This window comes from Ranitomeya imitator, chromosome 9, assembly GCF_032444005.1.
Source record: "Ranitomeya imitator isolate aRanImi1 chromosome 9, aRanImi1.pri, whole genome shotgun sequence".
Classification (NCBI taxonomy): Eukaryota; Metazoa; Chordata; class Amphibia; order Anura; family Dendrobatidae; genus Ranitomeya; species Ranitomeya imitator.
In genome coordinates this window covers 120,075,051-120,102,879 of record NC_091290.1, presented here as the reverse complement: position 1 = coordinate 120,102,879, position 27,829 = coordinate 120,075,051, and the positions used below count along the sequence as shown (strand labels likewise).

Sequence of the window (27,829 nt, the reverse complement as noted above, 5' to 3'; positions counted from 1 at the left end):
GAAAGCGAAGAATGGAAAGCGCTGGGAGAGCTGGGACCTCATCTATCATAAGGACAGGACCAGCCATGGAGTGCCCAGATGACAGGATAGGCTCTGTAATAGGTGTTGTCTTCTCCAAAAATCGTCAGGAATGTCCTGAGCCAATAAAAGCAGAGGTACAAGGTAGGGGCACTCAACCCTCTCTCTTCTGTACATTGCATAAGGAATCAATACATGTCAGAGCTGATTAACCCCTTACTGGTTGCAGAAGACCAAACAATCACTACATGCGGCTCTCTGTATTATTTATTTCACACTTCAGCTGCAGTTACATACAAGTCGTAAAACAGAATTAATATCGGCTTTAATTTGGGCCTAGATCTCAAGCATTGTAGTGGCATGGATGAGCAGGTCCATAGACTACACACCACTACTTTTTTGCAAAAGGGTATAAGTGAATGGACATTATGAAAAGAGGAGAAAATCTTTACACAATACAATCACTATATAATGGGTAAGCTGTAGCAGATCATTGATAAGAGCTTTCTCCAGCAGTAAGAATCACCCTGGAGGTAGCATGCTCTCGCCATGTTCACCGGGGCTCTTATTGGTACTGAGATGAGCTAGCCTCCTACAGACACTCAGGACTCTGTGTCCTAATTATACTTCACATCCTCTATGTTCTCCTCCCCTTGTGTCCCCTCAACAGTGTTGTGTGTCTCCTCAACATTATTGTCTCCTCAATAGTGTTGTGTCTCCTCAATATTATTGACTCTTCAATAGTGTAGTATGTCTCCTCAATATTATTGTCTTCTCAATATTATTGTCTTCTCAATAGTGTTGTGTGTGTCCTAAATATTATTGTCTACTCAATAGTGTTGTGTGTCTCCTCTATATTATTGACTCTTCAATAGTGTTGTCTCCTCAATAGTGTAGTATGTCTCCTCAATATTATTGTCTTCTCAATAGTGTTGTGTGTGTCCTCAATATTATTGTCTTCTCAATAGTGTTGTGTGTGTCCTCAATATTATTGTCTTCTCAATAGTGTTGTGAGTGTCCTCAATATTATTGTCTTCTCAATAGTGTTGTGAGTGTCCTCAATATTATTGTCTCCTCAATATTGTCTTCTCAATAGTGTTGTGTGTGTCCTCAATATTATTGTCTCATCAATATTATTGTCTTCTCAATAGTGTTGTGTGTCTCCTCTATATTATTGTGTCCTCAATAGTGTTGTGTGTCTCCTCTATATTACTGTCTCCTTAATAGTGTTGTGTGTCTCCTCAATATTATTGTCTCCTCAATAGTGTTGTGTCTCCTCAATATTATTGTCTCCTCGGTCGTGCTGAATGTCTCCTCAATAATGTTGTGTCTCCTCAATATTATTGTCTCCTTGATAGTGTTATGTGTCTCCTCAACAGTGTTGTGTGTCTCCTCAAAATTATCTCGATAGTGTTGTGTGTCTCCTCAATATTATTGTCTCGATAGTGTTGTGTGTCTCCTCAATATTATTGTCTCGATAGTGTTGTGTGTCTCCTCAATATTATTGTCTCCTCAATATTATTTTCTCCGATAGTGTTGTGTGTCTCCTCAGTAGTGTTGTGTGTCTCAACATTATTGTCTCCTCAATATTATTGTCTCCTCAAAAGTGTTGTGTGTCTCCTCAATATTATTGTCTCCTCAATATTATTGTCTCTTTGATACTGTTGAGTGTCTCTTCAATAGTGGTGTGTGTCTCCTCGATAGTGTTGTGTGTCTCCTCAATAGTATTGTGTGGCTCCTGGATAGTATTGTGTGTCTCCTCAATATTATTGACTCCTCAAACGTTTTGTGTGTCTGCTCAATATTATTGTCTACTTTATAGTGTTGTGTGTCTCCTCAATAGTGTTGTTTGTCTCCTCAATATTATTGTCTCCTTAATAGTGTTGTGTCTCCTCAATATTATTGTCTCCTTGGTAGTGCTGAGTGTCTCCTCAATAATGTGGTGTCTCCTCAATATTATTGTCTCCTTGATAGTGTTATGTGTCTCCTCAACAGTGTTGTGTGTTTCCTCAAAATTATCTCGATAGTTTGTGTGTCTCCTCAATATTATTGTCTCGATAGTGTTGTGTGTCTCCTCAGTAGTGTTGTGTGTCTCAATATTATTGTCTCCTCAATAGTGCTAAGTGTCTCAAGTGTTGTGCATCTCCTCAATATTATTGTCTCCTCGAAAGTGTTGTGATTCCTCAATATTATTGTCTCAATATTATTGTCTCTTTGATAGTGTTGAGTGTCTCCTCAATAGTGGTGTGTGTCTCCTCGATAGTGTTGTGTGTCTCCTCAATAATATTGTGTGGCTCCTGGATAGTATTGTGTGCTTCCTCAATATTATTGTCTCCTCAATAGTTTGGTGTGTCTGCTCAATATTATTGTCTCCTCTATAGAGTTGTGTGTCTCCTCAATAGTATTGTGTGTCTCCACATTATTGTCTCAATAGTGTTGTGTCTCCTCAATAGTGTTGTGTGTCTCCTCGATATTATTGTCTCCTTTATAGTGTTGTCTCTCCTCAATAGTGTTGTGTGGCTCCTCAGTACTGTTGTGAGTCTCCTAAATATTATAGTCTCAATAGTGTTGTGTGTCTCCTCAATAGTGTTGAGTGTCTCCTCAATAGTGCTGTGTCTCTTAGATAGTGTTGTGTGTCTCTATTGGCCTGCGTGGAGATAAGGGGGTCAGCGGGTGCTCTAGTCTGCTGGCTTGAGACCGCATGGACCAGGGATCATCCCCCCCCCCCTTTCCGGAACAGGAAGTCCTATTATCAAACATCTATTGTTCAATTATCCTATGTCTATATCCCTCAAAGACAATGAGCTTCCAGCAAACAGCAAGTTCAAAGTCACAATTAGACTAGTATGAACAATTTTCTTGACCAAGCAAAGAAAGACACATACATTAAAAAGTCAATGTAAAGATAATAACGTATGTCTCCTGGTCTACTGAATTTTTTGTCTGGACAATAAAGATTAAATGTCATCACAGGCTGCCGGAAAAAGTTTAGCACAGCGCTCTGCCCCTCATGGTGAATGAATGGTGCGTAGATTGAGCCTGGGACTGCAGCTCCATCCTAATGGGGATAAAAGTTCCCCTGTTCTGCAAATCGGTGTGGGTCTCAGAGGTTGGACCCCACCAATCATTATCAGGAGGATGGGTGATAAAAGGGTTGTTCGGTTAAAACAAGTTAAGAGAACCACCAAAATCTCAACTCTGTTTTCTAACCTCAGCTATAGTTTAGTTTCAATGAATCACAAGTTTGGAGCTCAGGATCTGTCTGAATCATCACATGATCGCAAAATGATTAGTCAGTAGATGCTAATCACTCGCTAAATAACATTTTCTATCCAGGGCTTGGATATTCAGCAACTTTTAGGACAATAATGGGGCATCTGGGATTATAGACGTAATCTCATTCTCAGCTCTAACACATTAGTTTCAGGTCACTGAGTAGCTTTCTAATTAAAGGGCTGTTCCACAGTGATTACAAATGTAGCATTGTTTACCAGGGATGGTGTATGCCATACAGGAAAAGTTATATTACTATTTCATTTACCTATGGCATAGGCCTCCTGATAAAAGAATTACACAGGAGATTGACATCCAGGCTATTTAACTATATTTATGGCATTTAAATAACTTTTAAAGTGACATTTAAAGAGGCATTCGACTTTCCTAAAATTATTTTCAAACATCTCATTATGAATTTTGCATAAATATGGTGGGTACCCCCATGTAGGAACCTCCTGTATCTGACTAGCTTACATTTTTCTGTTCTAACAGTGTATCACAACATTTTTCGTTCCTAGGACCACAACAAAATATTAAGGGGTACTTACATGAAAATATCACAAAAACCACCATCATGAATAAATCACCAGAAGCAAGTTTTTGGTATTTGAGGAGTATTTGGAGAGTTCCTGCTCCAAAAGCTCCTTGTAAACACACCCTAATTTACATTGACTTTTTGGAACAGAAACTGAGCATAAACCTGGAAAATCCTCCTCATAACCTCAAAATGTTTAGTTTTGATGATTTTTAAGTTTTAACATAGTCATGAAGCACGTTATGGATTGCTACATGTGTCCAAGTTCAGAACCACCCTCAGTACATGAATGCAGGGCCAGAACCAATGTCAGTACATGAATGCAGCACCAGAATCACCATAAGTACATGGATGCAGCACCAGAACCACCATCAGTACATGGATGAAGCACCAGATCCACATCATAGAATCATAGAATGTTAGAGTTGGAAGGGACCTCCAGGGTCATCATGTCCAACTCCCTGCTCAATGCAGGATTCACTAAACCACCTCATAGAGATGTCTTTCCAGCCTCTCTTTGAAGAATTCTATTTAAGAACTTGCCACTCATTGACCCTCACTATCAAAAAGCTTTTTCTAATACGGTACCTAATCTGTATCTTCTCCCTTTCAGTTTCATTCCATTGCATCTCGTGTTTCCATATGAAAATGAGAATAAGGATGATCCCTCTACACTGTCATATGCCTTCACATATTTGTAGACAGCTAGTGATCTATTAGTATACCCAAGTCTTTTTCACACATGCTGTTGCTTAGTCTATTCCTCCAATTCCATAGACAATATTTTTGTTTTTCTTGCCCAGATGTAGAATCTTGCATTTCTATCCGTTAAATACAATTCTATTAGCTTATCTAGATCCTTCTGAATCCATTCTCTGTCTTCTCTAGTGTCCCTCCTAGCTTTGCATCATCTGCAAATTTGATTAGTTTACCTTCAGTTCCCGTATCTAGATAATTTATAAAAAATGTTGAACAACACTGGGACCAGGACAGAGCCTTGTGGTACCCCACTTGAAACACTTTTCCAATTGGATGTGCAACCATTTATTACCATTCTTTAAGTACGATCACTGAGCCAGTTATGAATCCACCTATCCGTAGCCTTGTCACTCCCACACTTGGTAATTTTTTCAATAAGGATAGTATGAGACTACAGAGTACTACAAGACATTACCAAAATACCTTATAAGAAGACTAACATATCAGTACGGTCATTTAACCCTAAGGGGCCCGTTGCATCCACTCTCAATATCCACCTCCCCTCTCTTCTTAATAATAGTTTGTGGAGATCACCACCTTGTTCTGATAGAGTAACCCTTTCTAAGCCCGCAAAACGCAGGCATGTCGCATCTCCTGCATGATGGGTGCGTACATGATTTATAAGTCTAGGGACTCCCTAACGGGTACTAATAGATTTAAAGTGTTCCCTGAACCTAATGAAGAGGGGGCGTATAGTTTTCCCCACATAATAGAAACCACACGGACAAAGCAAGACGTAAACTACAAACGACGTTCTGCAGGAAATAAAATCCTGGACTACATGTCGAACAGGACCAATTTGGATTGATTTTCCCATTAAGTGGTAAGAACAAAAATTACAGTGTCCGCATTTCATATTGCCTCTTGGGATACTTGCTGATAACCAGTCAACTCGTTTTGACGCCACTCTATTGCGCACCAATACATCCTTGAGATTTTTTCCTCGGCGACAAGCAAATAACGGGCCTCTACTGACAGGACCAGCTAACGTAGAATCTCTTTCTAAAATATGCCAATTATTTCTTATGGCCGTTCTTATGCATTGGTCCATGGGACCAAATTTAAAACTGAAAACAAACTGTTTATGTGTCAAATCATTATTGCCCGTTTTTTTGCCTGGCCTTACAGTACCTTCCGTTTTTACTTTTGTTAGAGCTTGGTTCAATATGCTGGGGGGGTAACCTCTTTCCCTAAACCTAGCATATAATTCCTGTGACTGACATTGAAAACCAGCCTGACTGCTATTAACCCTCAACACTCTGAGGAATTGGCTATAAGGGAGGGATTTTTTGGTATATTGCGGATGTGCGCTCTGGTAGTGTAGTAATTAATTTGTCGCTGTCGGCTTACGGAACACCTCTGTTTGTACAGACCCCTCCTCTATCCAAATTCTGACATCCAAGAACTCAAGGTTAGACCCCCCAAAAACTGACGTAAACCTCATGTTCATATTGTTCTCTTGTTCAAGATACCGGACAAAGGATTGAAAACTAGCTCTGTCCCCATCCCAAACCACAAATACATCGTCCACAAATCTTATATAAAGTTTTAAGTGTTTCAAAAAAGGATTATTTACTTCATTTACGAAGTGTTTTTCGAACACTGCTAAATGCAAATTAGCGAGGGTACAAGCGACGGGCGTACCCATCGCTGTACCCTCTATTTGCAGGAACCAGGTGGAATCGAACATGAACGCATTATGTGTTAAAACGAAACGTAAACTGTTGTGAATTCTGTGGCTGAATTCACTCCTGTGGTCACAAGTGGTACTGCAGCTTCTGAGCTTCCTTCCTCAGGTGTTCTGGTGAGCTCGTTAACTGCTTCGTTACTTAACTCCGCCTGATGCTGCTATCCCTGCTCCTTGTCAATGTTCCAGTGTTGGATCTGAGCTTCTCCTGATTGTTCCTGTGACCTGCTGCTCTGTATAGCTAAGTGCTTTTTTGCTATTTTGTTGCTTTTTTTCTGTCCAGCTTGTCTTTTGTTTTGCTGGTAGCTCTGAGAAGCAAAGGGTGTACCGCCGTAGTTCGGCACGGTGGGTCTTTTTTGCCCCCTTTGCGTGGTTTTTGCTTTAGGGTTTTTTGTAGACTGCAAAGTTCGCTTTACTATCCTCGCTCTGTCTAAGATTATCGGGCCCCACTTTGCTGAATCTATTTCATCCCTATGTTTTGTCTTTTCATCTTACTCACAGTCATTATATGTGGGGGGCTGCCTTTTCCTTTGGGGTATTTCTCTGGGGGCAAGTCAGGCCTATTTTTCTATCTTCAGGCTAGCTAGTTTCTTAGGCTGTGCCGAGTTGCATAGGTAGTTGCTAGGCGCAATCCACAGCCGCTTTTAGTTGTGTTTAGGATAGGATCAGGTGTGTAGTCTACAGAGTTTCCACGTCTCAGAGCTCGTTCTTGTATTTTTGGGTATTTGTCAGATCACTGTGTGCGCTCGGATCGCTAGGCACACTGTGTCTCTGGATTGCCTTCATTACACCTTTCATTAGCAGACATAACAGTAAACCGTCACAAATAAACGCTACAGTTTTGTCGTCAGTCGGGATGTAAGAGAGAACTTCTCTCACTGCATCCACTCCCTGGTCTTGAGGAATGCGCGTGAATAAACTCTCTACATCAATAGAGGCTAGAAAAAAACTCTTAAGAATTTGCAAAAAATGTTTGGTGTCATGTACATAGGAGGGAATGTCAGAAAGGAGGGGGTGTAGAAGCCAATCTAAATAGCGTGACAGGGGTTCTGTTACTGCTCCCACCCCTGACACTATTGGACGGCCTGGCGGTGTAACTGGTGACTTGTGCACTTTCGGAATGTGGTACCAATGTGGTTTATTTGGAAAATCCAGAAACAATTTCTCAGCCTGCCTCTTAGATAAAGTCCCATCCTCAACAAAAGGTCTCAATAAGGAACGTAACTCATTCTTACTTTATCAAATGCTTTGCTGAAGTCGAGATATACTATGTCTACTGCATTTTCCTGATCCACCCAGTCAGTGATTCCATTATAAAAAGAAATTAGATTACTGTGGCATGACTTGTTTGCTACAAACCCATGCACCATCAGTATGAGTGCAGTGCCAGAACCACTGTCATTACACGAATGCAGCACCAGAACCACAGTCAGTACATGAATACAGTGACAGAACCGCCGTGAGTACATGAATGCAGTGCTAGAACCACCGTCAATACATAAATGCAGTGCTAGAATCACCGTCAGTACATGAATGCAGCACCAGAATCACCATCTGTACATGGATGCAGCGAGAAAAGCACCATCACTAAGAGTGGAGTGCCAGAACCACCGTCAGTACATGAATGTAGCGCCAGAACGATCTGTTTGATTTTCATCTGCATGTCTGTCATTTAAACAAAAAAAGAGCAGCATGCTGTGCTTTTTCTTCAGGCAAAAATGATGGGACCCGGGCAGTGGCTCTGGCGAAAGTGTGAACCTAGCCTTATGTTAGACAATGGCTAAAAAAAAGTTTCTGGTACTTTAGAACACCCTAACCTTTAGTGCATTCAACAAACAGATGATTAATTTTAAAGGGAATCTGTCTGCAGGTTTTTGCAGTGTAATCTGAGAGCAACATGAAGTAGGGTGAGACAATTATTCCAACAAGGTGTCACTTACTAAGTTGTGTTTTGCTGTTTCAATAAAATCAGTGTTTATCAGCAGTAGATTATCACTACAGGACTAGGTGTTTTGTGCCTTCTTGTCCAACCATGCCCCGCAGCACTGATTAGTAGCCCTGACAACATGGTGCTCTCAAATTACAAAAACCTGCTGACAGATTCCCTTTAATGGAAACGGTGCAATGCCTCTTTTTTTGAGACTGAAGCTGCAGGTAAATTTACAGTAATTCTTGCTGCCATGTTTTCTTACTGATTACAAATGAGCACTCGAGGTTCCAGTAGGAGGACACTCTTTATTGTAGAGGAACCCATTACAAATATTTCATGTAACTGCTTTGCTGAGGTTGCAGTGAACCTGCAGCAAAACCAGATATGTTAGATGAAGATTTTGCCAAGTATTTTTTTTGCATAATTGGAAAATAGTAAATATCTGCAAAATGAAGTAGAGATTTCTTGGTAAATCTCATTTTCATTGCTCCCACTGTACTAGGATTCAATTTCGCAAATGGAAAATCTGTGTGATAAATCCACAACTAATATACTACATGTGCACCCTTAGGCTATGTTCACACTCTGTGTTCTTGCATCCTTTTCTTTTCTCCTGCAGGCAAAACCTGCTCAAAGAAGCTGCTGTAAAAAAAAGTTGTTGATTTTTTGCTGTTTTCGTTGTCTCTTGTGCATACTGATAAAATTTAGTACCCGCCCCCCCCCCCCCAAAAAAAAAATAAAAATAAAAAAAAAATCATGATGCGACTTCCCTAAGGTTTTTGCACTTACTCATTGGTGAAAAAAAAACGCTGCAAAAAAGCTGACATGAAGCAATTTTCAAACACGCAGTGTCATGATCCAGACCAGGTTTTGGGTCCTTTTTTCCCGATCTGGTCATGTCAAGAGTTAACCTTTCTCAGCCTCTGTCTGGGTTCAGGTTGGCTATTTATCGCCACTGCTTCCTGCAGGCTATGTCAGTTATAGTTTTTACCTAGTGCTGGTGTAGCAGACTCTGATTTCTCTTGCTGAGTTTGCTGTCTGAACCCATGTCTCTGTTTTCCCCTATTCCTGTCTTGACTCCATGTTTCCCTTTAGTGTCCTGACTCCCTGGTTTTGACTTGGCTTGTATCCTGACCTGCTTCTGTCTTTTGTCTTATTCACTCCTGATCGTTACTGACTTCCTGGCTTGTCACTGACCGTGAGTTTGCTTATTACTTTGGTTCAGCGCTACAGTCTAGGCTTGGTTTACTTTTCTGCTGCCACCTGTGGTAGCCTCACTGTTACACTGCAGGCTAGTTCTGTTTAGGAGCAGTCCTGCTTTCACTCTACTGCCATCTAGTGGAGCCTGCACCTACCTGCATTGCAGCAGTGTGACAAGTATCAGGTTTCTAAATCAGCCAGGAAAAAAAAAACAATGTGTGTGCAGGAGATAGTCTTCTGCTACTGTAAAACGCAGTTTATAATTTGCATAAAAAAGTTAAAAACCCAGCAAAAACGCAACGTGTGAACATAGCCTTAAAGAGATTTTATGTGATCAGAAAATGTTGGCTACCTCTCCCAGGAACAGCGCCACTATTGCCCACGGGTTGTGTTTGGTATTGCAGGTCAGTATTCAAGTTGCAATACTGGACACTGCACATGTACATAAGTGATAAGTTCTGGGAAAACAAGCAGCCAAGATTTTTTCTAGCCTTAAATAACCCTTTTAAAGGTAACATAAGGACGGTTTTGATCTTGGACCAATAGGTTATATGTTCAGCTGGATTAATGTGCTAATTGATTTGATATCAAAGTAATAAGACAACTCATAGCTTCCATAAAAAAACAACTGCTAGTGTTTCACCCAAATTAGAAGTGACGTGCTATCATACTTAAAGGAATTGTCCACTTTTGATTATCCTTGTTGAGCATCTGATTTCTCAGATTTTGGGGAGAGGCATGTTGCCATGGACATTCATGAAGAATGATTTACAATAGTTCATGTCAATGCCAGGACCTCTGGGACCAAATATACAGTGGGGCAAAAAAGTATTTAGTCAGTCAGCAATAGTGCAAGTTCCACCACTTAAAAAGATGAGAGGCGTCTGTAATTTACATTATAGGTAGACCTCAACTATGGGAGACAAACTGAGAAAAAAAAATCCAGAAAATCACATTGTCTGTTTTTTTAACATTTTATTTGCATATTATGGTGGAAAATAAGTATTTGGTCAGAAACAAAATTTCATCTCAATACTTTGTAATATATCCTTTGTTGGCAATGACAGAGGTCAAACGTTTTCTGTAAGTCTTCACAAGGTTGCCACACACTGTTGTTGGTATGTTGGCCCATTCCTCCATGCAGATCTCCTCTAGAGCAGTGATGTTTTTGGCTTTTCGCTTGGCAACACGGACTTTCAACTCCCTCCAAAGGTTTTCTATAGGGTTGAGATCTGGAGACTGGCTAGGCCACTCCAGGACCTTGAAATGCTTCTTATGAAGCCACTCCTTCGTTGCCCTGGCGGTGTGCTTTGGATCATTGTCATGTTGAAAGACCCAGCCACGTTTCATCTTCAATGCCCTTGCTGATGGAAGGAGGTTTGCACTCAAAATCTCACGATACATGGCCCATTCATTCTTTCATGTACCCGGATCAGTCGTCCTGGCCCCTTTGCAGAGAAACAGCCCCAAAGCATGATGTTTCCACCACCATGCTTTACAGTAGGTATGGTGTTTGATGGATGCAACTCAGTATTCTTTTTCCTCCAAACACGACAAGTTGTGTTTCTACCAAACAGTTCCAGTTTGGTTTCATCAGGCCATAGGACATTCTCCCAAAACTCCTCTGGATCATCCAAATGCTCTCTAGCAAACTTCAGACGGGCCCGGACATGTACTGGCTTAAGCAGTGGGACACGTCTGGCACTGCAGGATCTGAGTCCATGGTGGCGTAGTGTGTTACTTATGGTAGGCCTTGTTACATTGGTCCCAGCTCTCTGCAGTTCATTCACTAGGTCCCCCCGCGTGGTTCTGGGATTTTTGCTCACCGTTCTTGTGATCATTCTGACCCCACGGGGTGGGATTTTGCGTGGAGCCCCAGATCGAGGGAGATTATCAGTGGTCTTGTATGTCTTCCATTTTCTAATTATTGCTCCCACTGTTGATTTCTTCACTCCAAGCTGGTTGGCTATTGCAGATTCAGTCTTCCCAGCCTGGTGCAGGGCTACAATTTTGTTTCTGGTGTCCTTTGACAGCTCTTTGGTCTTCACCATTGTGGAGTTTGGAGTCAGACTGTTTGAGGGTGTGCACAGGTGTCTTTTTATACTGATAACAAGTTTAAACAGGTGCCATTACAACAGGTAATGAGTGGAGGAAAGAGGAGACTCTTAAAGAAGAAGTTACAGGTCTGTGAGAGCCAGAAATCTTGATTGTTTGTTTCTGACCAAATACTTATTTTCCACCATAATATGCAAATAAAATGTTAAAAAAACAGACAATGTGATTTTCTGGATTTTTTTTTCTCAGTTTGTCTCCCATAGTTGAGGTCTACCTATGATGTAAATTACAGACGCCTCTCATCTTTTTAAGTGGTGGAACTTGCACTATTGCTGACTGACTAAATACTTTTTTGCCCCACTGTAGGTCCCATGCTTTCTGACAAACTATTGCTTTCCCTCTACTTTCTAGGCAGCGTTTACACCCGCCAATCCGTAGCGTTAAATGGCTGCCATTTGGCCAGTTTGCCATTGTTCTCAGCAGCACGTACCCAGCACGGTGTGCTGCCGGGAACGAGGAACGATAAATTGGTCCGAGGTCGGAACGCAGTGCAAGGACTGGCCGGTGGCTCTTCCGTCCTGAGGGTGGAAGCTTCATGTATTTCTATGCAGCTGTCACACTCGGGTGGGAAGAGCTGCCGGCCAGTCCGTGCACTGTGTTCCGATCTAGGTTCATTTTATATGGCTGTCCGACTGCGCCCTTACACTTCCCAAGAATACTCATTCATAATAATTGTACCCTAAAAGATTGCAAATCTGCTGAACACTCATCAGTGAAGAATGATGTATACGATTTTAGGAAAGTCCAGTTATGTCCAAGGTATGTGCTTTAATCAGATTTTTTCAATCAGTGATATGTTTTAACGGCAGAGGAAGAACTTGCAGATTGCTCCAGTGCGACCGGTTGTGCTGTTCCGTAATAAAGACCGTTTCCTTCCTTTGTTTGGCGCAGGGTGTATACCAAAGTGGCTGAAGGGAACTCTGCTACGCAATGGTCCTGGAAAGCACTCTGTTGGGGAAATGTCATATAACCACTGGTTTGATGGTCTCTCGTTATTGCACAGCTTCACGTTTAAAAATGGTAAGTACAATATCCAGAATCCAAAACTGTAAGGTCAGAAAATGTAAACTGTTTCCCATGAAGAGTGTTGGTATGAGAAGATGAAGACTCACTGATGACCTGTCTAAATGATAGGCCAAGGAAACCGGGTAGGAATCGGTCAGGGAAAAGTGGAGATACTCCCATACACAAAATTATGGTCCGGGCAAAATTTCCCCAACATGACCAAGCCACAATCTGGACTATGAATGGAGTAAAGATGTGTGATTCTCTAAAGTGCTGAAGATTGGGAAAGCCAACTTGTGGCTACTGTATCTTCTCCTTTCTCATAGAAAAGGGAAGGCATTGACCTCGACCTATAGGGAATATGAGAAGGGGAAGAGGTCTCACTGACCTATGGGTCAGTATATGACAAGTTTAGGGTGAGAAGGTTTTTTTTGTTTCCTAGTTGTGTGTCACGGATGTGTCAGAGGCTGCAGACCATTGCATCAGTCTGTAGAAGGTCTCAGTAGTTTGCTTTGCAGACAAGTGGCCATCTCCCCCAGTGCTAATGGCCACACCTCGACCTGAGTGTTGATTTACTTCTTGCTTTCAAGCGCGGGTGAGATTTCTAATTGCATTTCCCTGTTAAGGCTTCGAACTGTAGCAGTCTGCTAGCCTCCTCTCTGGTGTTTGGAGGATGTCCATGTTTCCCTATGAGTATTCTCAAGCTAAGTGTTCCCTTGTTTCGTTTGTTTATCCCAGTTGTCTTTAGCGGCAATGAGGATTGACTAGCGCTCATCCTGTCCTCCCGGGTGCAGGGCTTATTGCCAGAATCAGGCAGGGATTAGGTATCTTGCTCGGCGATAGGTGCGGACCCAATATAGGGACGATAGGACAGACAGGGTGACGTTAGATCTGTCTAGTGGTCTCCACTCCCCCCTTCCCTAGTGTTTGGTTCCCCTTCCCTTATCTCTTTGTGTTGGACTTAGTCTGTCCTACACTGTGCGTGACATTGTGGTGGGCAGGCTCGGACTGGCCGACAGAAGAGCATGAGAATCCTCTGGTGGGCCCCTGTGCAGGAGTAAGCCACTTACCCCCAACATGAGCAGTAGATTGCCCATACATTAATTCGCTATGTACAAATCATTCATTCAAGAAACTAACAAGTTTATTATTATATAGAAGCAAATTTGTGGAAGAGGGTAATGGGATATTTACGTGAAGCTGCACAGTGGGGCTTCCAAGTCAATGTTACTGGTGGGCCCTTGCCAGCCCAGTCCGACACTGGTGGTGGGGTTGTAATTTTGTCTATACATCTGTATAGTAAAGGGTTGGGTTAAAAAATCTTCTATTTCTAGTAAGTTAGATTTTAATGACCACTAAAAAAATTCTGATATTTGCTGTACAGTTCTGTGGTTGATGAGCCGAGGTGTCCATGTGTCCAGTGAGGCCTTACATACGCACATCTATTAATCAGCTATTTAAAACAGAATTTATTTTACCGTGTCTGCACTTTCCGTGTAAGATACACATTTTCCGTTACAAAATTTGCAGCAAATCTGCATAAAAATTCCCTACGATATCCTCATGTGTTGCATGCAGACAAGTTGTGGATTTTGAGGCTATGTTTCCACAATGAGTTTTTGATTCGTTTTTTTTTTTTTTTTTTTTTTTTTTTTTTAAAGCCAGTAAGCTATTTGGGTGCAGAAATGTCACGTACCCAGTTCTGGCATTATTTGACCAATGGGGCACCATAAGACTAAACACCAGAGTGAATCCAAGTTCTTAGTTCTTTCTTTTACGAGATGTTCTTTGTTAATTGCCAGGCGAAGTGTACTACAGAAGTAAATTCCTCCGCAGCGACACCTATAATTCCAATATGGAGGCCAACAGAATAGTGGTGTCAGAATTCGGCACAATGGCTTATCCGGACCCCTGCAAAAACATCTTCTCCAAGTAAGTTTCAGCCTGATGTCGTTTTTAGTAGCAATATAGTAGCTTATGTTTTAACACTTTTTTCAAATTTCCAACAGCTGCCTGTACAACCTTAAAGAGAACTGTCACAATGTTTTTGTTAACCCACTTGAGAGCAGCATGATGTAGAAACAAAGACCCTGATTCCAGCAATGTATCACTTACTGGGCTGCTTGCTGTAGTTTTGATAAAATCACAGTTTTTTCTGCAGTTCTCTGAAAGGCTGAGCTCTGTATAACAACGCCCACACCACTGATTGGCTGCTTTCTGTGTACACTATGCATAGGCAAAAAGCTGCCAATCAGTGGTGGGGGCGGGGGTTATACAAAACTTATGAATATAGAGGACTACATGGCAGCAGGCTCATTAGTCCTCTAGTAATAACCTCCAGCTGATAAAATTGTGATTTTAGAAAAACTGAAGCAAGCAGCCCAGAAAGTGACATAGCTGGAATCAGGGTCTCTGTCTCTACTTTAAGTGTCAAAAAAGTTGTGATAGATTCCCTTTTAAACAAACTATGAAAAGCAGATGGCAGACTGTTGTAAAACAGTCCATTACCTGTTGTCAGGTGGAATGAGAGCTACTATATATCAGGGTAGAAAAGGATTACACAAAATACATTATGAACATGAGCTGTGCTGTTAAAGGATCTGGACACCTTTGCACAGAATTTTTTTTATTGTTTTTTTTTTTTTGCTTTCCAAATGCAAATATAAAAATGATGTAAATTTTTCTTACAAAAACTTTTTGGCTTACAAATACTGATGTAAAATACTGACCAAATACTGAGCGTGTGAACATGGCCTTAAGGAAAGCAGTACGGAGAGGAGGGGGGCTGTTTACTGATATACAGTGAAAAGAGCATATCAAGACCATAGACATGACTTGTGCTGATACATGAAAGCCAGTGAATACATATTATGTCACGTTGGGTGAGGGAGAAGCAAAGTGCACAACAACGGGGAGAGGGAAGGCTAGCCCAAACACTAGGGAAGGGGGTGGTGGAGACCCCTAACAACACTCTGTCTGCCCTAAACGTCCTTAAATAGGTTCCGCACCTATCGCTGAGCAGGAAGCTAATCCCTGCCTGATCCTAGCCATAGGCCCTGGCTAGGGAGGGGACGGGGTCTGCGCTAGTCAGTCCCCACTACAATAAAAGACAGGGTGAACAAATGAGGGGATATACTTAGCTTGAGAAGACCACTGAGATACCACGCCAGCAATCCTCCAAGAAGACACTAGTCGAATGCTAGTACTTCCAACCAGACAGAGGGAAATTGAACTAACACCAGCACCCTGCTGAAGAGACTGAATGTATTTAAACCTTCAGCAAAGGTGTGCTAATTAGCAGCAGGAGGTACTGGAGACAACTGTTCAGGTCCTAGAGGGTGAAAGATATCGATCCATCACAAAGATGCAAAAATCAAGAAAGTACTTGTAAAGTTAATCACAATGACCTTTTACAGCCGGATCCAGAATGACTGTGTCACACCCGTGACATATACACTCTGGATATATAAAGACCTCACATCCAGCCTGAATTACAGGGAGAGACACTCCCACAACAGAAAATCGAAAGCTTGGTAACCACTAACATGTAAAAATAATATTTTCCTTGCCAGAGGCGTCCATGGTCTCTGTGGGTGCAAACATCACACCTCTACACTACAGGCACATGACCAATTATTTTTTTATAGCTGTAATTGGCTTTATAAATGTTGGCATGACTTGGGTAGTGTAAAGCCTTTATTTTGAATGTGTTATACTTTTATTACAGGGCCTTCACTTACCTGTCACATGTAGTACCCGAGTTCACTGATAACTGCCTAATTAACATTATAAAGTTTGGTGATGATTATTATGCTTCCTCGGAAACAAACTTTATCAGAAAGATTGATCCTGAGTCACTGGACACACTAGACAAGGTAGGACTTTTGCTCTCCTACCTATCAACAAGGACAAACTAATTACTAACAGAAAGTGAATCTCTTTGCACAAGTTTTCTGGAATGGGCACACATTTTAGCATATTTTAGTTTTATTAATTAAAATGTGTCATCTGATTCATTCCCAATATTCACGAAGTTACTCCAGCAAATGGGGCCCACCGGAAGATTCTCCTGTTTTCCTGTGGGCCACAGTCCGAGCTGTTCACCTCTTAACATTGTAACCCAAAACTATGTATAGGTGTGTGGAGGGGCTCAGGAGTCAGGGTATTGTCAGCATATGTGTCTTACAGCAGCAGCCGGAGCTGAGCTCCGATCGCTGCTGTTAAAAATGTGAATGCCAATGGCAGCTAGTAATTGCCAGCACTTGCACGCCCCGACTCCCATCGGCCACCCAAGACAAGATCACGGGGCAATGATGATCTACATTGGCAGCCAGGCAGAAGGCCCCCCATTACTACCATGTTGGTACTCCTGTGAAGCTCAGCCACAGGTTCAGATTCACAGGAGACAGTGATTTCACTATATACTGCAATACTGTGCTACTGCAGTATATACTATAATCGAATGGACGATTGCAGATTGGAGTTGTCTAAGGGGACTGAAAAATAAAGTAAAAAACGATCTACTATATAATTGTCTAAGGGTCACTTCCGTCTGTCTTTCTGTCTGTCACAGATATTCATTGGTCACGGCCTTTGTCTGTCATGGAAATCCAAGTCGCTGATTGGTCGTGGCAAAACAGCCACGACCAATCAGCAATGGGCACAGTCCGGAAGAAAATGGCCGCTCCTTCCTCCCCGCAGTCAGTGCCCGCTCCGTACTCCCCTCCAGTCAGCGCTCACACAGGGTTAATGGCAGCGTTGACCGCAGTGTAACGCACTCGGTTAACGCTGCTATTAACCCTGTGTGACCAACTTTTTACTATTCATGCTGCCTATGCAGCATGAATAGTAAAAAGATCTAATGTTAAAAATAATTAAAAAAATTAAAAATAGTGATATACTCACCCTCCGGTGGCCCCCCGGATCAGGAACCGGCCTTTCCCGCTCCTCACGTTGCCCCGGTGACCGCTCCATGCATTTACGGTCTCGCAAGATGATAACGTGCAGTCTCGCGAGTCCGCTACGTCATCATCTCGCGAGACCGCAATGCACTCTTCAGACTGGAGCGCGCGAGTGTCGGTAACCGCTTCGATCCGGGGGCCAATGGAGGGTGAGTATATAACTATTTTTTATTTTAATACTTTTTTAAACAGGGATATGGTGCCCACATTGCTATAGACTGCGTGGGCTGTGCAATATATTAAGTGGGCTGCGCAATATACTACGTGGGCTGCGCAATATACTACGTGGGCTGTGCAATATATTAAGTGGGCTGCGCAATATACTACGTGGGCTGTGCAATACACTACGTGGGCTGGGCAATATACAACGTGGGATGCGCAATATACTACGTGGGCTGCGCAATATACTATGTGGGCTGCGCAATATACTACGTGGGCTGCGCAATATACTACGTGGGCTGGGCAATGTACTACGTGGGCTGCGCAATGTACTGCGTGGGCTGTGCAATGTTCTGCGTGGGCTGTGCTATACACTACGCATACATATTCTAGAATACCCGATGCGTTAGAATCGGGCTACCATCTAATATACATATAATTATCTGTAAAAGTCTGGAGTCTCAAAATCCCCCAAAATCCAAAATTAGTTTACCCATATGGTAAAAGCGCTAAAAAAATGCAATAAAAAGCGATATAACGTCGTATGTACGCCAAATTGGTATCAATAAAACTGCAAAAAAAATAAGCCCTCAAAGCCTCATTGGCGTAAAAATAAAAATGTTACGGGTCTCAGAAACTAGTGACAGATACTTAAAAAAATAAATATAAACCGTAATTGCCATCTATGGCCCCATCAGGGGTTCGTGTTAATGCAATGTGAATAGGGCCTAAGCCTGTATCACTAAACACTTTATTTCAGGAAATATTTTATACGGTGTAGGGACGTCAATAACATTTCCCAAAACTGTATATATGTTTTTATTTCCTAATGCAGTTACCATTGCACTTTCTTTTATGTCTGGCATTTTGGCCATAATAAACATTTTTTTTTTTTTTACAGGTGGATTATTTGAAATATTTGACAGTCAATTTAGCAACTTCTCACCCCCACTATGACAATGAAGGGAACACGTTAAATATGGGGACGTCTATTGGTGACAAAGGGAAAACAAAGTACATGATTTTTAAAGTTCCATCAAAAACGGCGGCAGGTAAGACAGAAAAAGAAATATTACTTGAGCTGAAGTCATCTAAAGTTCCTATTTATTCGAAGGCCTCATGCAAACGGATCTTTACCTATAGTTTGGTATTTTAAGTGATACCTAAATCTTGAAAACTGTTAAGATTAAATTGCAAGGGATATTTAAAAAAAATGCATAACTTTATTTATTAAAAAATAGGAAACCCCTTTAAAAGGAGTTGTCCACAACTTTTTTTTTTTTTACTATGGGCCTAAAAACGAATAGGCTGGCAGTTGCTATTAGAGGCACCTACGTAGCTGTTCTATTCGGCGCCGGCTCAGATCAGTCACTGACCGGCAATTTATCTGCTCAACGTCAACACAGCATGTCTTCCTCTTCCACTCTGCTCTGTCGACTTTGCGTGACCGTTGACAACATGCTGCTTGACTGGTGGCTTCCTGCAGTTAGGCAGCGGGGAGCCAGCTATCAATCAGCATGATGTCGACAGTCACGCCCCGTCAACAGAGCAGAGTGGAAGAGGAGCCGTCGCTCTGTCGACGTGATGTCAGCAGAATCCGTTGAATCGCTGGCAGAAGCAGTCTGTGACTGCTCTCTGGCGGAAGAGATCCAGCCTCAGACAATAAGCAGGTAGTTAGGTCTTAGGCCCGTGAGTAAAAAAAAATTAAACAGTCATAGATAATCCTTTTAAGCCTCCTCAGGTCCAGCACTAAGTCTCAACCGCTGCTCCCAGTGTTTATTAGTTTCTGCAGCGCGGACATCACTTTGACAGCTCTGCATGCAAAGACCTCATTGATTTTGGCTGAGTTGACGGTACGAGCCGCTCAACTTACTGATTGCCTGCAGCGTTGTCACAGGGATGTCAGTGCTGCAGACAACAAACACCGGGATCAGCGGCATAGACTCAGCGCTGGACCCAGGGAGGGTGCATGTAGTCTGAAACCCCAAAACATCGTTAATATAATGAATTCTTCTGCCCTCATCATGCTGTATGTCAATATAAGATAATAATTTCCCAGATAACGATAAGAAGAAGTCGCCGTTGAAAAGTGCTGAGGTTCTGTGCTCCATTCCTGCACATCACCTTTTAAGCCCGAGTTACTACCACAGTTTTGGAATGACAGAAAATTACGTCATCTTAATAGAGCTGCCTTTAAAGCTGGATATCCTAAAATTGGCAACTGCATATTTTCGTGGAGTTAACTGGGCTTCATGCATCAGCTTCCACAGTGATGAGAAGGTACGTTCTCCCAATACGAAAGATCTACTTAGAATTCTGCTTATCAGGAAATAACATAATATATAATTTTATTAGCATATTGTAAGTAATTTGCAAACAACGCCTGTCATGTGCACGATGTGTATGGTATGATAGGCCAAATATGGCTGATTTGCCCCTGTGTTTTCACTATTTTATTACAGCTGTTAACCCTTTTTTTTGCTTTTTTCGTAACTCCATCATATGGTTCTAGTGATGTCTTACACTTGTATGAGTGTGCGTGATGCGATTTGCGGAGCCAATAACAGAACGCTGCCATTTCTGACACTTTATGACCGCCACACCGAGAGCCCCGCTGCCAGGAGGAAATTAACTTCATTCCACCTGCAGGCTTGGGCTTTCAGTCATAGAGTTGGACCCGTGAGGCTTCAGTCACTGCTCACTGCATAGTCGTCGGCGGCTGTAACCATGCCCCCAACATTGACTAACAGCCGGCTCTAATGCTGAGCTGGCTGTCAGTCAAGTGTTGGGGTGTGGTTTCAATCACCACTCACTATTTACAGGGGCTCTCAGTGCGGGTGCCAAGCGGCTTCAGAACATTATTAACCTGAAGATTAACCCCATATCTGCAGGCTAATAGCATTTTTTTACATCACAAGTCTGATCCACAAAATGGGATCAGAGTAGGACCTGCTCGGAGTCACACAGATCTCACTCTCACATCCATGTTTTTAACAGATGTTTGAATATATCCATTCCACTCTATGAGTCTGAAAATTTGGACAATACTATGATGTGTCAAACGGAGGTTAAACGGAGCCTTACACTTTAGGGGGTTGCATGCAACAACACGCACACATACAATTTTACGCACCCCTAATAGGATATCAGCAGCAGCTGCAAACCCAAAAATCCAAATTACGTTGTGTGATATCATCGATGGCTCCAATTTTATACAGTAAAAAGGACATTTCTCTAAATGACAATACTCTGATGGCTGGGAAATCCATTTTCGGTCGGATTATTTTGGTTCGTAATTCCCGGATATACAGAACGTACAGCCTCATTTGGCGCCATAAGTTCAGTCCACCAAACTGGCCATGTATCTGGACCATGAAATCCATACTCGTACATCCATACTGCCTATAGGAATCTGGCCTGTCTCCCTGCCTTCATATCGGCCATTTATGTTGTATATACTCCTATATTTTGCACATATAAACTACATCTTGTAGCATTTCTAAGGCTATGTTCACATATGTCATAAATATTTCTTTCTTGTTCAATGCTTTTTTAGACGTGGTTTCACATAGTGGATAAAAGGACCAAGAAGCCCGTTGCGGAGAAGTTTTACAGTGACGCATTGGTGTGTTACCATCACATTAATGCATATGAAGAAGACGGCCATGTTGTGTTTGATATTATTGCTTACAAGGACAACAGTTTATATGAAATGTTTTACTTGGCCAATTTAAGGAGAGATCTCTCTCAGGAGACGAGAGTAACCTCGGCCCCAACCTACACGCGGTTTGTGGTCCCCCTACAGTATGACAAGGTCAGTGTATACAGGTCTCACAGAAAACACAAATCTATGATATATATATATATATATATATATATATATTATAATGCAAGTCTTGTCGCTCACTACGGCAGATTACAGTGTCAACAGTTGCTACTCAGTCACTATAATCTGGCATATTAGGCCTCATCTGGCACATTAGGCCTCATTTATCAGAGCTGCCTAAAGGAGAATGTCTTTGTTGCCAATAGCAACCAATCAGAGCCCAGCTTCCATTTTGAAAACAGCTCTGATAAAATGTAACCTGTGCTGTGATTGGTTGCTATAGGTAACACAGACTTTTCAGTGTGTGGGTAAATTTTCCCTTAGGCCTCATTCAGACGCCCATGTTTTTTTTACAGAAAAAAATACATACCCATTCTAGTCTATGGGACTGTTTATACATCCGTGTTTCTTGGCGGGAGGGACTGAGCGTCTGCTAAATAAAATACAAAAACAAAGAAAATGTCTGATTTTGGTCAAGTCAATGATGCACATTGAAGTCTATGGGTCCATGAAAATCACCGGAATCCTCATACTTTCCGCTTTTCACTGACTGCTTAACCCCTTCAGGACTGGCCAATTTTTCGGTTTAACACTCTCATTTTTTCCTTCCCTTCCATCGACATACCCGTTTTTTTTGTGGGATGATTTGTAATATCGAATGGCAATTTACCATATCACGTGCTAAATAAATTTCTAAATGGGGTAAAATTATGACAAAACTGTAATTCCACCATTATTTTTCAGTTTTTGTCTTTACAGCCTTCAGTCGATGTGCAGTAAAAAGTAACTTAGAAACGTCATGCTCCAGATCGGTGCAATTATGAAGCTACCAATCTCAAGTTTAAAAAAAAAAAACAAAAAACAATTTTTTAGGCCATTTTTTTCTCATGTTTATACTTTTATCATTTTTTTTTTCTATTTTTTTAAAACAATTTCTTTTTGAATTTTTTTTACTGCCCTTTAGTTAGGGATAGGGGTAGGGATATATTGTGTGAGAATCAATGGGATGCATAAGGACACCGATGATCACGCCTTTTAAAGGGAACCTGTCACCCCCAAAATCGAAGATGAGCTAAGCCCACCAGCATCAGGGGCTTATCTACAGCATTCTGTAATGCTGTAGATAAGCCCCCGATGTATCCTGAAAGATGAGAAAAAGAGGTTAGATTATACTCACCTGGGCGGGCGGTCCGATCCGATGGGCGTTGCGGTCCGGGGCCTCCCATCTTCTTACGATGACGTCCTTTTCTTGTCTTCACACTGCGGCTCCGTCGCAGGCATACTTTGTCTGCCCTGTTGAGGGCAGAGCAAAGTACTGCAGTGTGCAGGCCCTCTCTGACCTTTCCCGATGCCTGCGCACTGCAGTACTTTGCTCTGCCCTAAACAGGGCAGACAAAGTATGCCTGCGACGGAGCCGCAGCGTGAAGACAAGAAGATATCATGGAATGAAGATGGGAGGCGCCGGACCGGACCTGAGAAACCCATCGGATCAGACTGCCCGCCCAGGTGAGTATAATCTAACCTCTTTTTCTCATCTTTCAGGAGACATCGGGGGCTTATCTACAGCATTCCAGAATGTTGTAGATCAGCCCCTGATGCCGGTGGGCTTAGCTCACCTTCGATTTTGGGGGTGACAGGTTCCCTTTAAATGCAGCTGTCAACAGCAATTGAGGCCATCTCTGATTGCAAATGTTAGGTATGGTGCGGGCTCAGATCCTGAGCTTGCCCCATACATGTGCACCCTGACTGTGATGTACAGTTAGTTTGTGTGGGGAGGATTGTAAAGGGTTTGAGTTAAAAACATCAACCCTAAAAAAAACAACAACACCGTGACAAAAAATAAATAAATCACGTCTCGTATAAATACACCCCAAGTCTTCAAATTTGCCAGGATTGTTTCCAAAACCGGGACATTCCAGTTTGTGATCGTTGGCATTAACGTTTTAACAAGCAATCCAATATATGGGGGATTAGCTAAAATCTGTCATGAGCAGTGCATTGCAAAAATTGCTTGTGCCTGCACGCACTGTCCGACAATCCCCATTTATGAGGATGAGAATAGCCCTTTAATGTACATTTAATGTATGTATTATCATTTCATAGAAAGCTGAAGTGGGAGTTAACCTAGTAAAGATTCCTACGACGACAGCAACAGCGATGAAAGACAAAAATGGCGAGATATGCTGCCAGCCCGAGATATTATGTGAAGGTATGTCAGACAGTTACGTTGTCTCTTCTCTAAGCCCCGGTAGGAAAGATCGCTGCCGGCCAAAACTATCAGCCTAACCAATATTCAGCCAACTATTGTGTATGGGGCACCCTAGGGTGAAGAATGGTTCTCTCATCCGAGAAAATCAGTCTGATTGCGCTAATCTCACCCTGATCAAAGTCTGATCAGAATGTGATCCGATATTCTCGGATGCGGAGAACATTTTTTGTTCCATCTTCTCTATTCGGTCAGTCCAATTTCATTTTGTCAATGGATATAAAGACATGAATGGCTGAGTCACTCGATTTTTGCTATTTCATTAATTATGCAATAAGTTTTTACATTTCCAGGAGTTGAATTACCAAGAATTAACTACGACTACAATGGCAAGAAGCACAGATATGTTTACGCTTCACATGTTGAATGGCGTCCAATACCAACCAAGGTAAAGCTTTTTACCATCATACATTATAAATGTAGTGTGGACCTGTGGCTGCAGATTGCAGAATCAGCGCACTGAATGCATTCTGAGGCCACGTTCAGTATTTGATCAGTATTTTTCATCAGTATTTGTAAGCCAAAACTAAGAGTGGGTGATAAATACAGAAGTGGCGACGTGTTTCTATTATACTTTTCCACTCCTGGATTTTAGCTTATAAATACTGATGTAAAATACTGACCAAATACTGAACGTGTGAACTTAATCACGAGTCTGTATTTTAAAGTGAATTAGTTTTTAGATGCAGTCAAATTGTGTCTTTGTGGCAACTGCTGCTGCAAAAAGAAAAAAACACACAATTTTTTTGTGAAATCACTATTTCATGGAAATAAATATTTTTTATGACATCTGCATGATATCTGCCATGTGTGGATTTTGCACTGCTTCTGCTGTGCATGGTGATTTAAGCCCTTAGATCAGGGGTCCCCAACTTGTGGCTGGCGGACCCAAGATGTGTGCCTTGCAGCCGTCTACTAGCTTGGTGGGGGCTGCAAATCAGTTATGAAGAGAAGGCCTTCATATCCTTGTATAGGGTGCGTGAGGGGAGGAAATATTACGTTGGCGTTAGGATGATACTGTTAAGAGGGGCATTCATGTACTGATGGTGTTTCTGGTGCTGTAATCATGTACGGACAGTGTTTCTGGTGCTGTATTCATGTACTGACGATGGTTCTGGATCTTTAAGTTGGATGTGATTATGTGGAGAGCGTCCTTGATTTGATAATACCAAATGAGGGTGAAGTGGGAACCCTTGGATGTAATTATGCTGTATATTGTCACTATTACTGTAGGGAGGGGGCACGGTTGTAGCTCACTCCCATCTCTTGGAGTCGAATGCGGCTCTAAAGTAAGAAAGATTGGAAACCGCTGCCTTAGATGATGGGTCACTGTAGGCCTCGTGTCTGACATGTATAGAGCATGTTTATACAAAGCGCCTTTGGTCCTCGAAGCACCTTCGGCCCCCGCATGTGCTGAGGTTTCCCTGCTAATGCTATTCCTAGTCCTGATTTTATGTTTTTATTTTTATTCTTAAAACTGTATGTGTTAATTCCTTTTTTTTCTTTGTTTTATTGCATAGATAGTGAAATTTAACACAGTGACAAAGGAAATGTTGTCATGGACCGATGACATGTGCTGGCCTGCGGAGCCGTTGTTTGTGCCACACCCTGATGGCAAGGAAGAGGATGATGGTAAGTGTCAGTGATCTACTTTCATAAATTCTACCTATTCAATGGATCGGTGAAATCGTGTCACTACTCACGGACAAGCCACAAGGCTCGGTCATCAAGAGGTACAAGGTCAACAGCCAGGAGGGTACCTCAGAGACAGAGGGGTGAGACAAAGGCATAATCAGGTCGCAGTTCGGGGTCAGAAATCCAAGAAGGTAGCAGATCATGAAAAAAGGGCTAGGCAAACACAAGTTCAAAGGCAAACCCAAAGTTGAGTAACAAAAATCAGAATACAAGACAAGGAGCACAGAGCAAAACACACAACTCTTGATCAAAGCTACAATCAGCATTAATCTAAAGCAGAGAGCTGGCTAAATAGCCAGGTAATTACAGGAGACTCATGGATGAAGCCTTGACAAGCCCTGGTCCTGATTGGACAGCTAAATTGTCACTCAAGACACTGACAGGTCAGCTCACCCCAGCATCCAATTGGACGGCTGATCTGTCCATCACCATACTGATAGCTCAGCATGCCCCTGTCCTAGATTGGACAGCAGAACTGTCAATCACTGTGTCCAGACAATCTGATCAATCACCAGAATGGGAGACTCGTATGCTCTTTCTCCACTGGCCAGGAAGATTTGAAAGGATCGGCTGGTCTATTGCACTGAAGACATCCAGCAATCTGATATTTTTGTCAGTGCTTGTAATAGCGTGGAGCTGTTTTTTTCAACCAGGGGAGAACAGCTGACACGAGTCCCCCATCCCGGCCATTGGTTGGGGTCTCAGTAAAGATCAACTGTAGTGATAGAAGACTGAGCCAGTGAGTATAGCTTCATTGTTATTTTACAACATTCTCTGCTTTTGTCCATTTATTTTTTGAAGTCGTACAACCAAATTAATATGCAAAGTTTCTAGATTCGCAGTGCCTCCCTCCAAGGCAGACGGACCAGGGCAGGGTGGCGCAACGACTGCTAAGAGCTAAATGAGCTAATGAGAAGAGGAATCCACAGGGAGGCAGAACTATCTTAGCCGACATCATTTCATAGTTCCTCCTAGCTCCTACACTTTTAATTTACATTCATTTTGATAATCCTTCCTCTTGTCTGTACTAATTAGATCCTATATGTTATATTTGCAGGAATTATATTGTCTGCCATCGTATGTTCTGATCCTAAGAAATCCTCGTTCTTACTTATTTTGGATGCAAAGACCTTCAAAGAAGTGGGACGTGCCAGTGTCAATGCAGATGTTCACCTGGACCTGCATGGCATCTTTATCCCGGACAATAATTGAGCTACGACCTGGAGGGGTATACACATATGGGATCGATATATTATACTTTACAAACTTTTACAGGATGTAGACGACATTGTGATTCAATCTAGAAGACTCTCCAGCTGTTGTAAAACTGCAGACTGCCCTGTAGCTGGAGACCCATTCTCAATTTATGCAACCGTCAGGAAGCCTTTCATGAGGGCATCTGTATTTTATCCTATCACATCGGAACAATTTCACCCACTAAATTATGCCTCAAAATATTTACCATGGGGCTAGAAAATAGCTTAGTACACATCCTCCCCCTCTACAAAATTTTTTAGGAATCATGAAGTTTCCTCCAACGTGACTCCATAAGGTGACCATACACGTTAGACAGCTGTAGCCTTGTTTGTGACTCCACAAGGTGGCCATACATCTAAGACAGCTGTAGCCTTGTTTGTGACTCCATAAGGTGACCATACACCCTAGACAGCTGTAGCCTTGTTTGTAACTCCATAAGGTGACCATACACTTTAGACAGCTGTAGTCTTGTTTGTAACTCCATAAGGTGATCACACACTCTAGACAGCTGTAGCCTTGTTTGTAACTCCATAAGGTGGTCATACACTTTAGACAACTGTAGTCGTTTGTGACTCCATAAGGTGGCCATACACCTTAGACAGCTGTAGCTATTTTTGTGACTTCATGAAGTGGCCATACACTTTAGACTGCTGTAGCCTTGTTTGTCCGACAACTTTTCCCTCCAGACGCCTCTGTACATGTGCACACTAAACTTGGATGAGCGTGCATGAATTCTCAGTGAGGAGAGAAGACAGAAGCCTCCATAAGTGGCTTTCCTTCCACGAGAAAAAAAGGATTATGCATGCTGAAATTTAACCCAATCCCATATCTACCATCATGGGAGAGTCAGGAAGCCAGCAAGGCATGCCACTCCAAAATCACCTCAATCCAATACTTAGATTAGATACAGAAACTTGGCTGTTTTTAAGCCGCCTTTTGATAAAAAAGTGTGTATCATCCGATTGTTCTTGGTTTTTAACTATCCAATGGGTAAGAGAAGCTCAGAATTTTGTTTTACATGAAAAAAAAAATGGATGTCATTCTGGTAATAAACGCGGAAGCATGGACCAAATATAGTTAAAAATCAGATCAAGCTCACTGATGAACAATGGTCCATTTTTCAAACATCAAAAAATAAAA

The 27,829-nt window shown here is 42.0% G+C and overlaps 1 protein-coding gene across 1 annotated transcript; it reads left to right on the top strand.

The window, feature by feature from the left end:
• Nucleotides 1-27,829, top strand: BCO1 (beta-carotene oxygenase 1). The gene is made up of 11 exons (XM_069738751.1): nucleotides 1-162; nucleotides 12,412-12,540; nucleotides 14,328-14,457; nucleotides 16,253-16,400; nucleotides 18,547-18,697; nucleotides 19,705-19,925; nucleotides 21,202-21,459; nucleotides 23,575-23,680; nucleotides 24,031-24,125; nucleotides 25,258-25,369; nucleotides 26,490-27,829. Exons 1-11 carry the CDS (start codon nucleotides 12-14, stop codon nucleotides 26,642-26,644), a joined length of 1,656 nt encoding a protein of 551 aa, XP_069594852.1. The 5' UTR covers nucleotides 1-11; the 3' UTR covers nucleotides 26,645-27,829.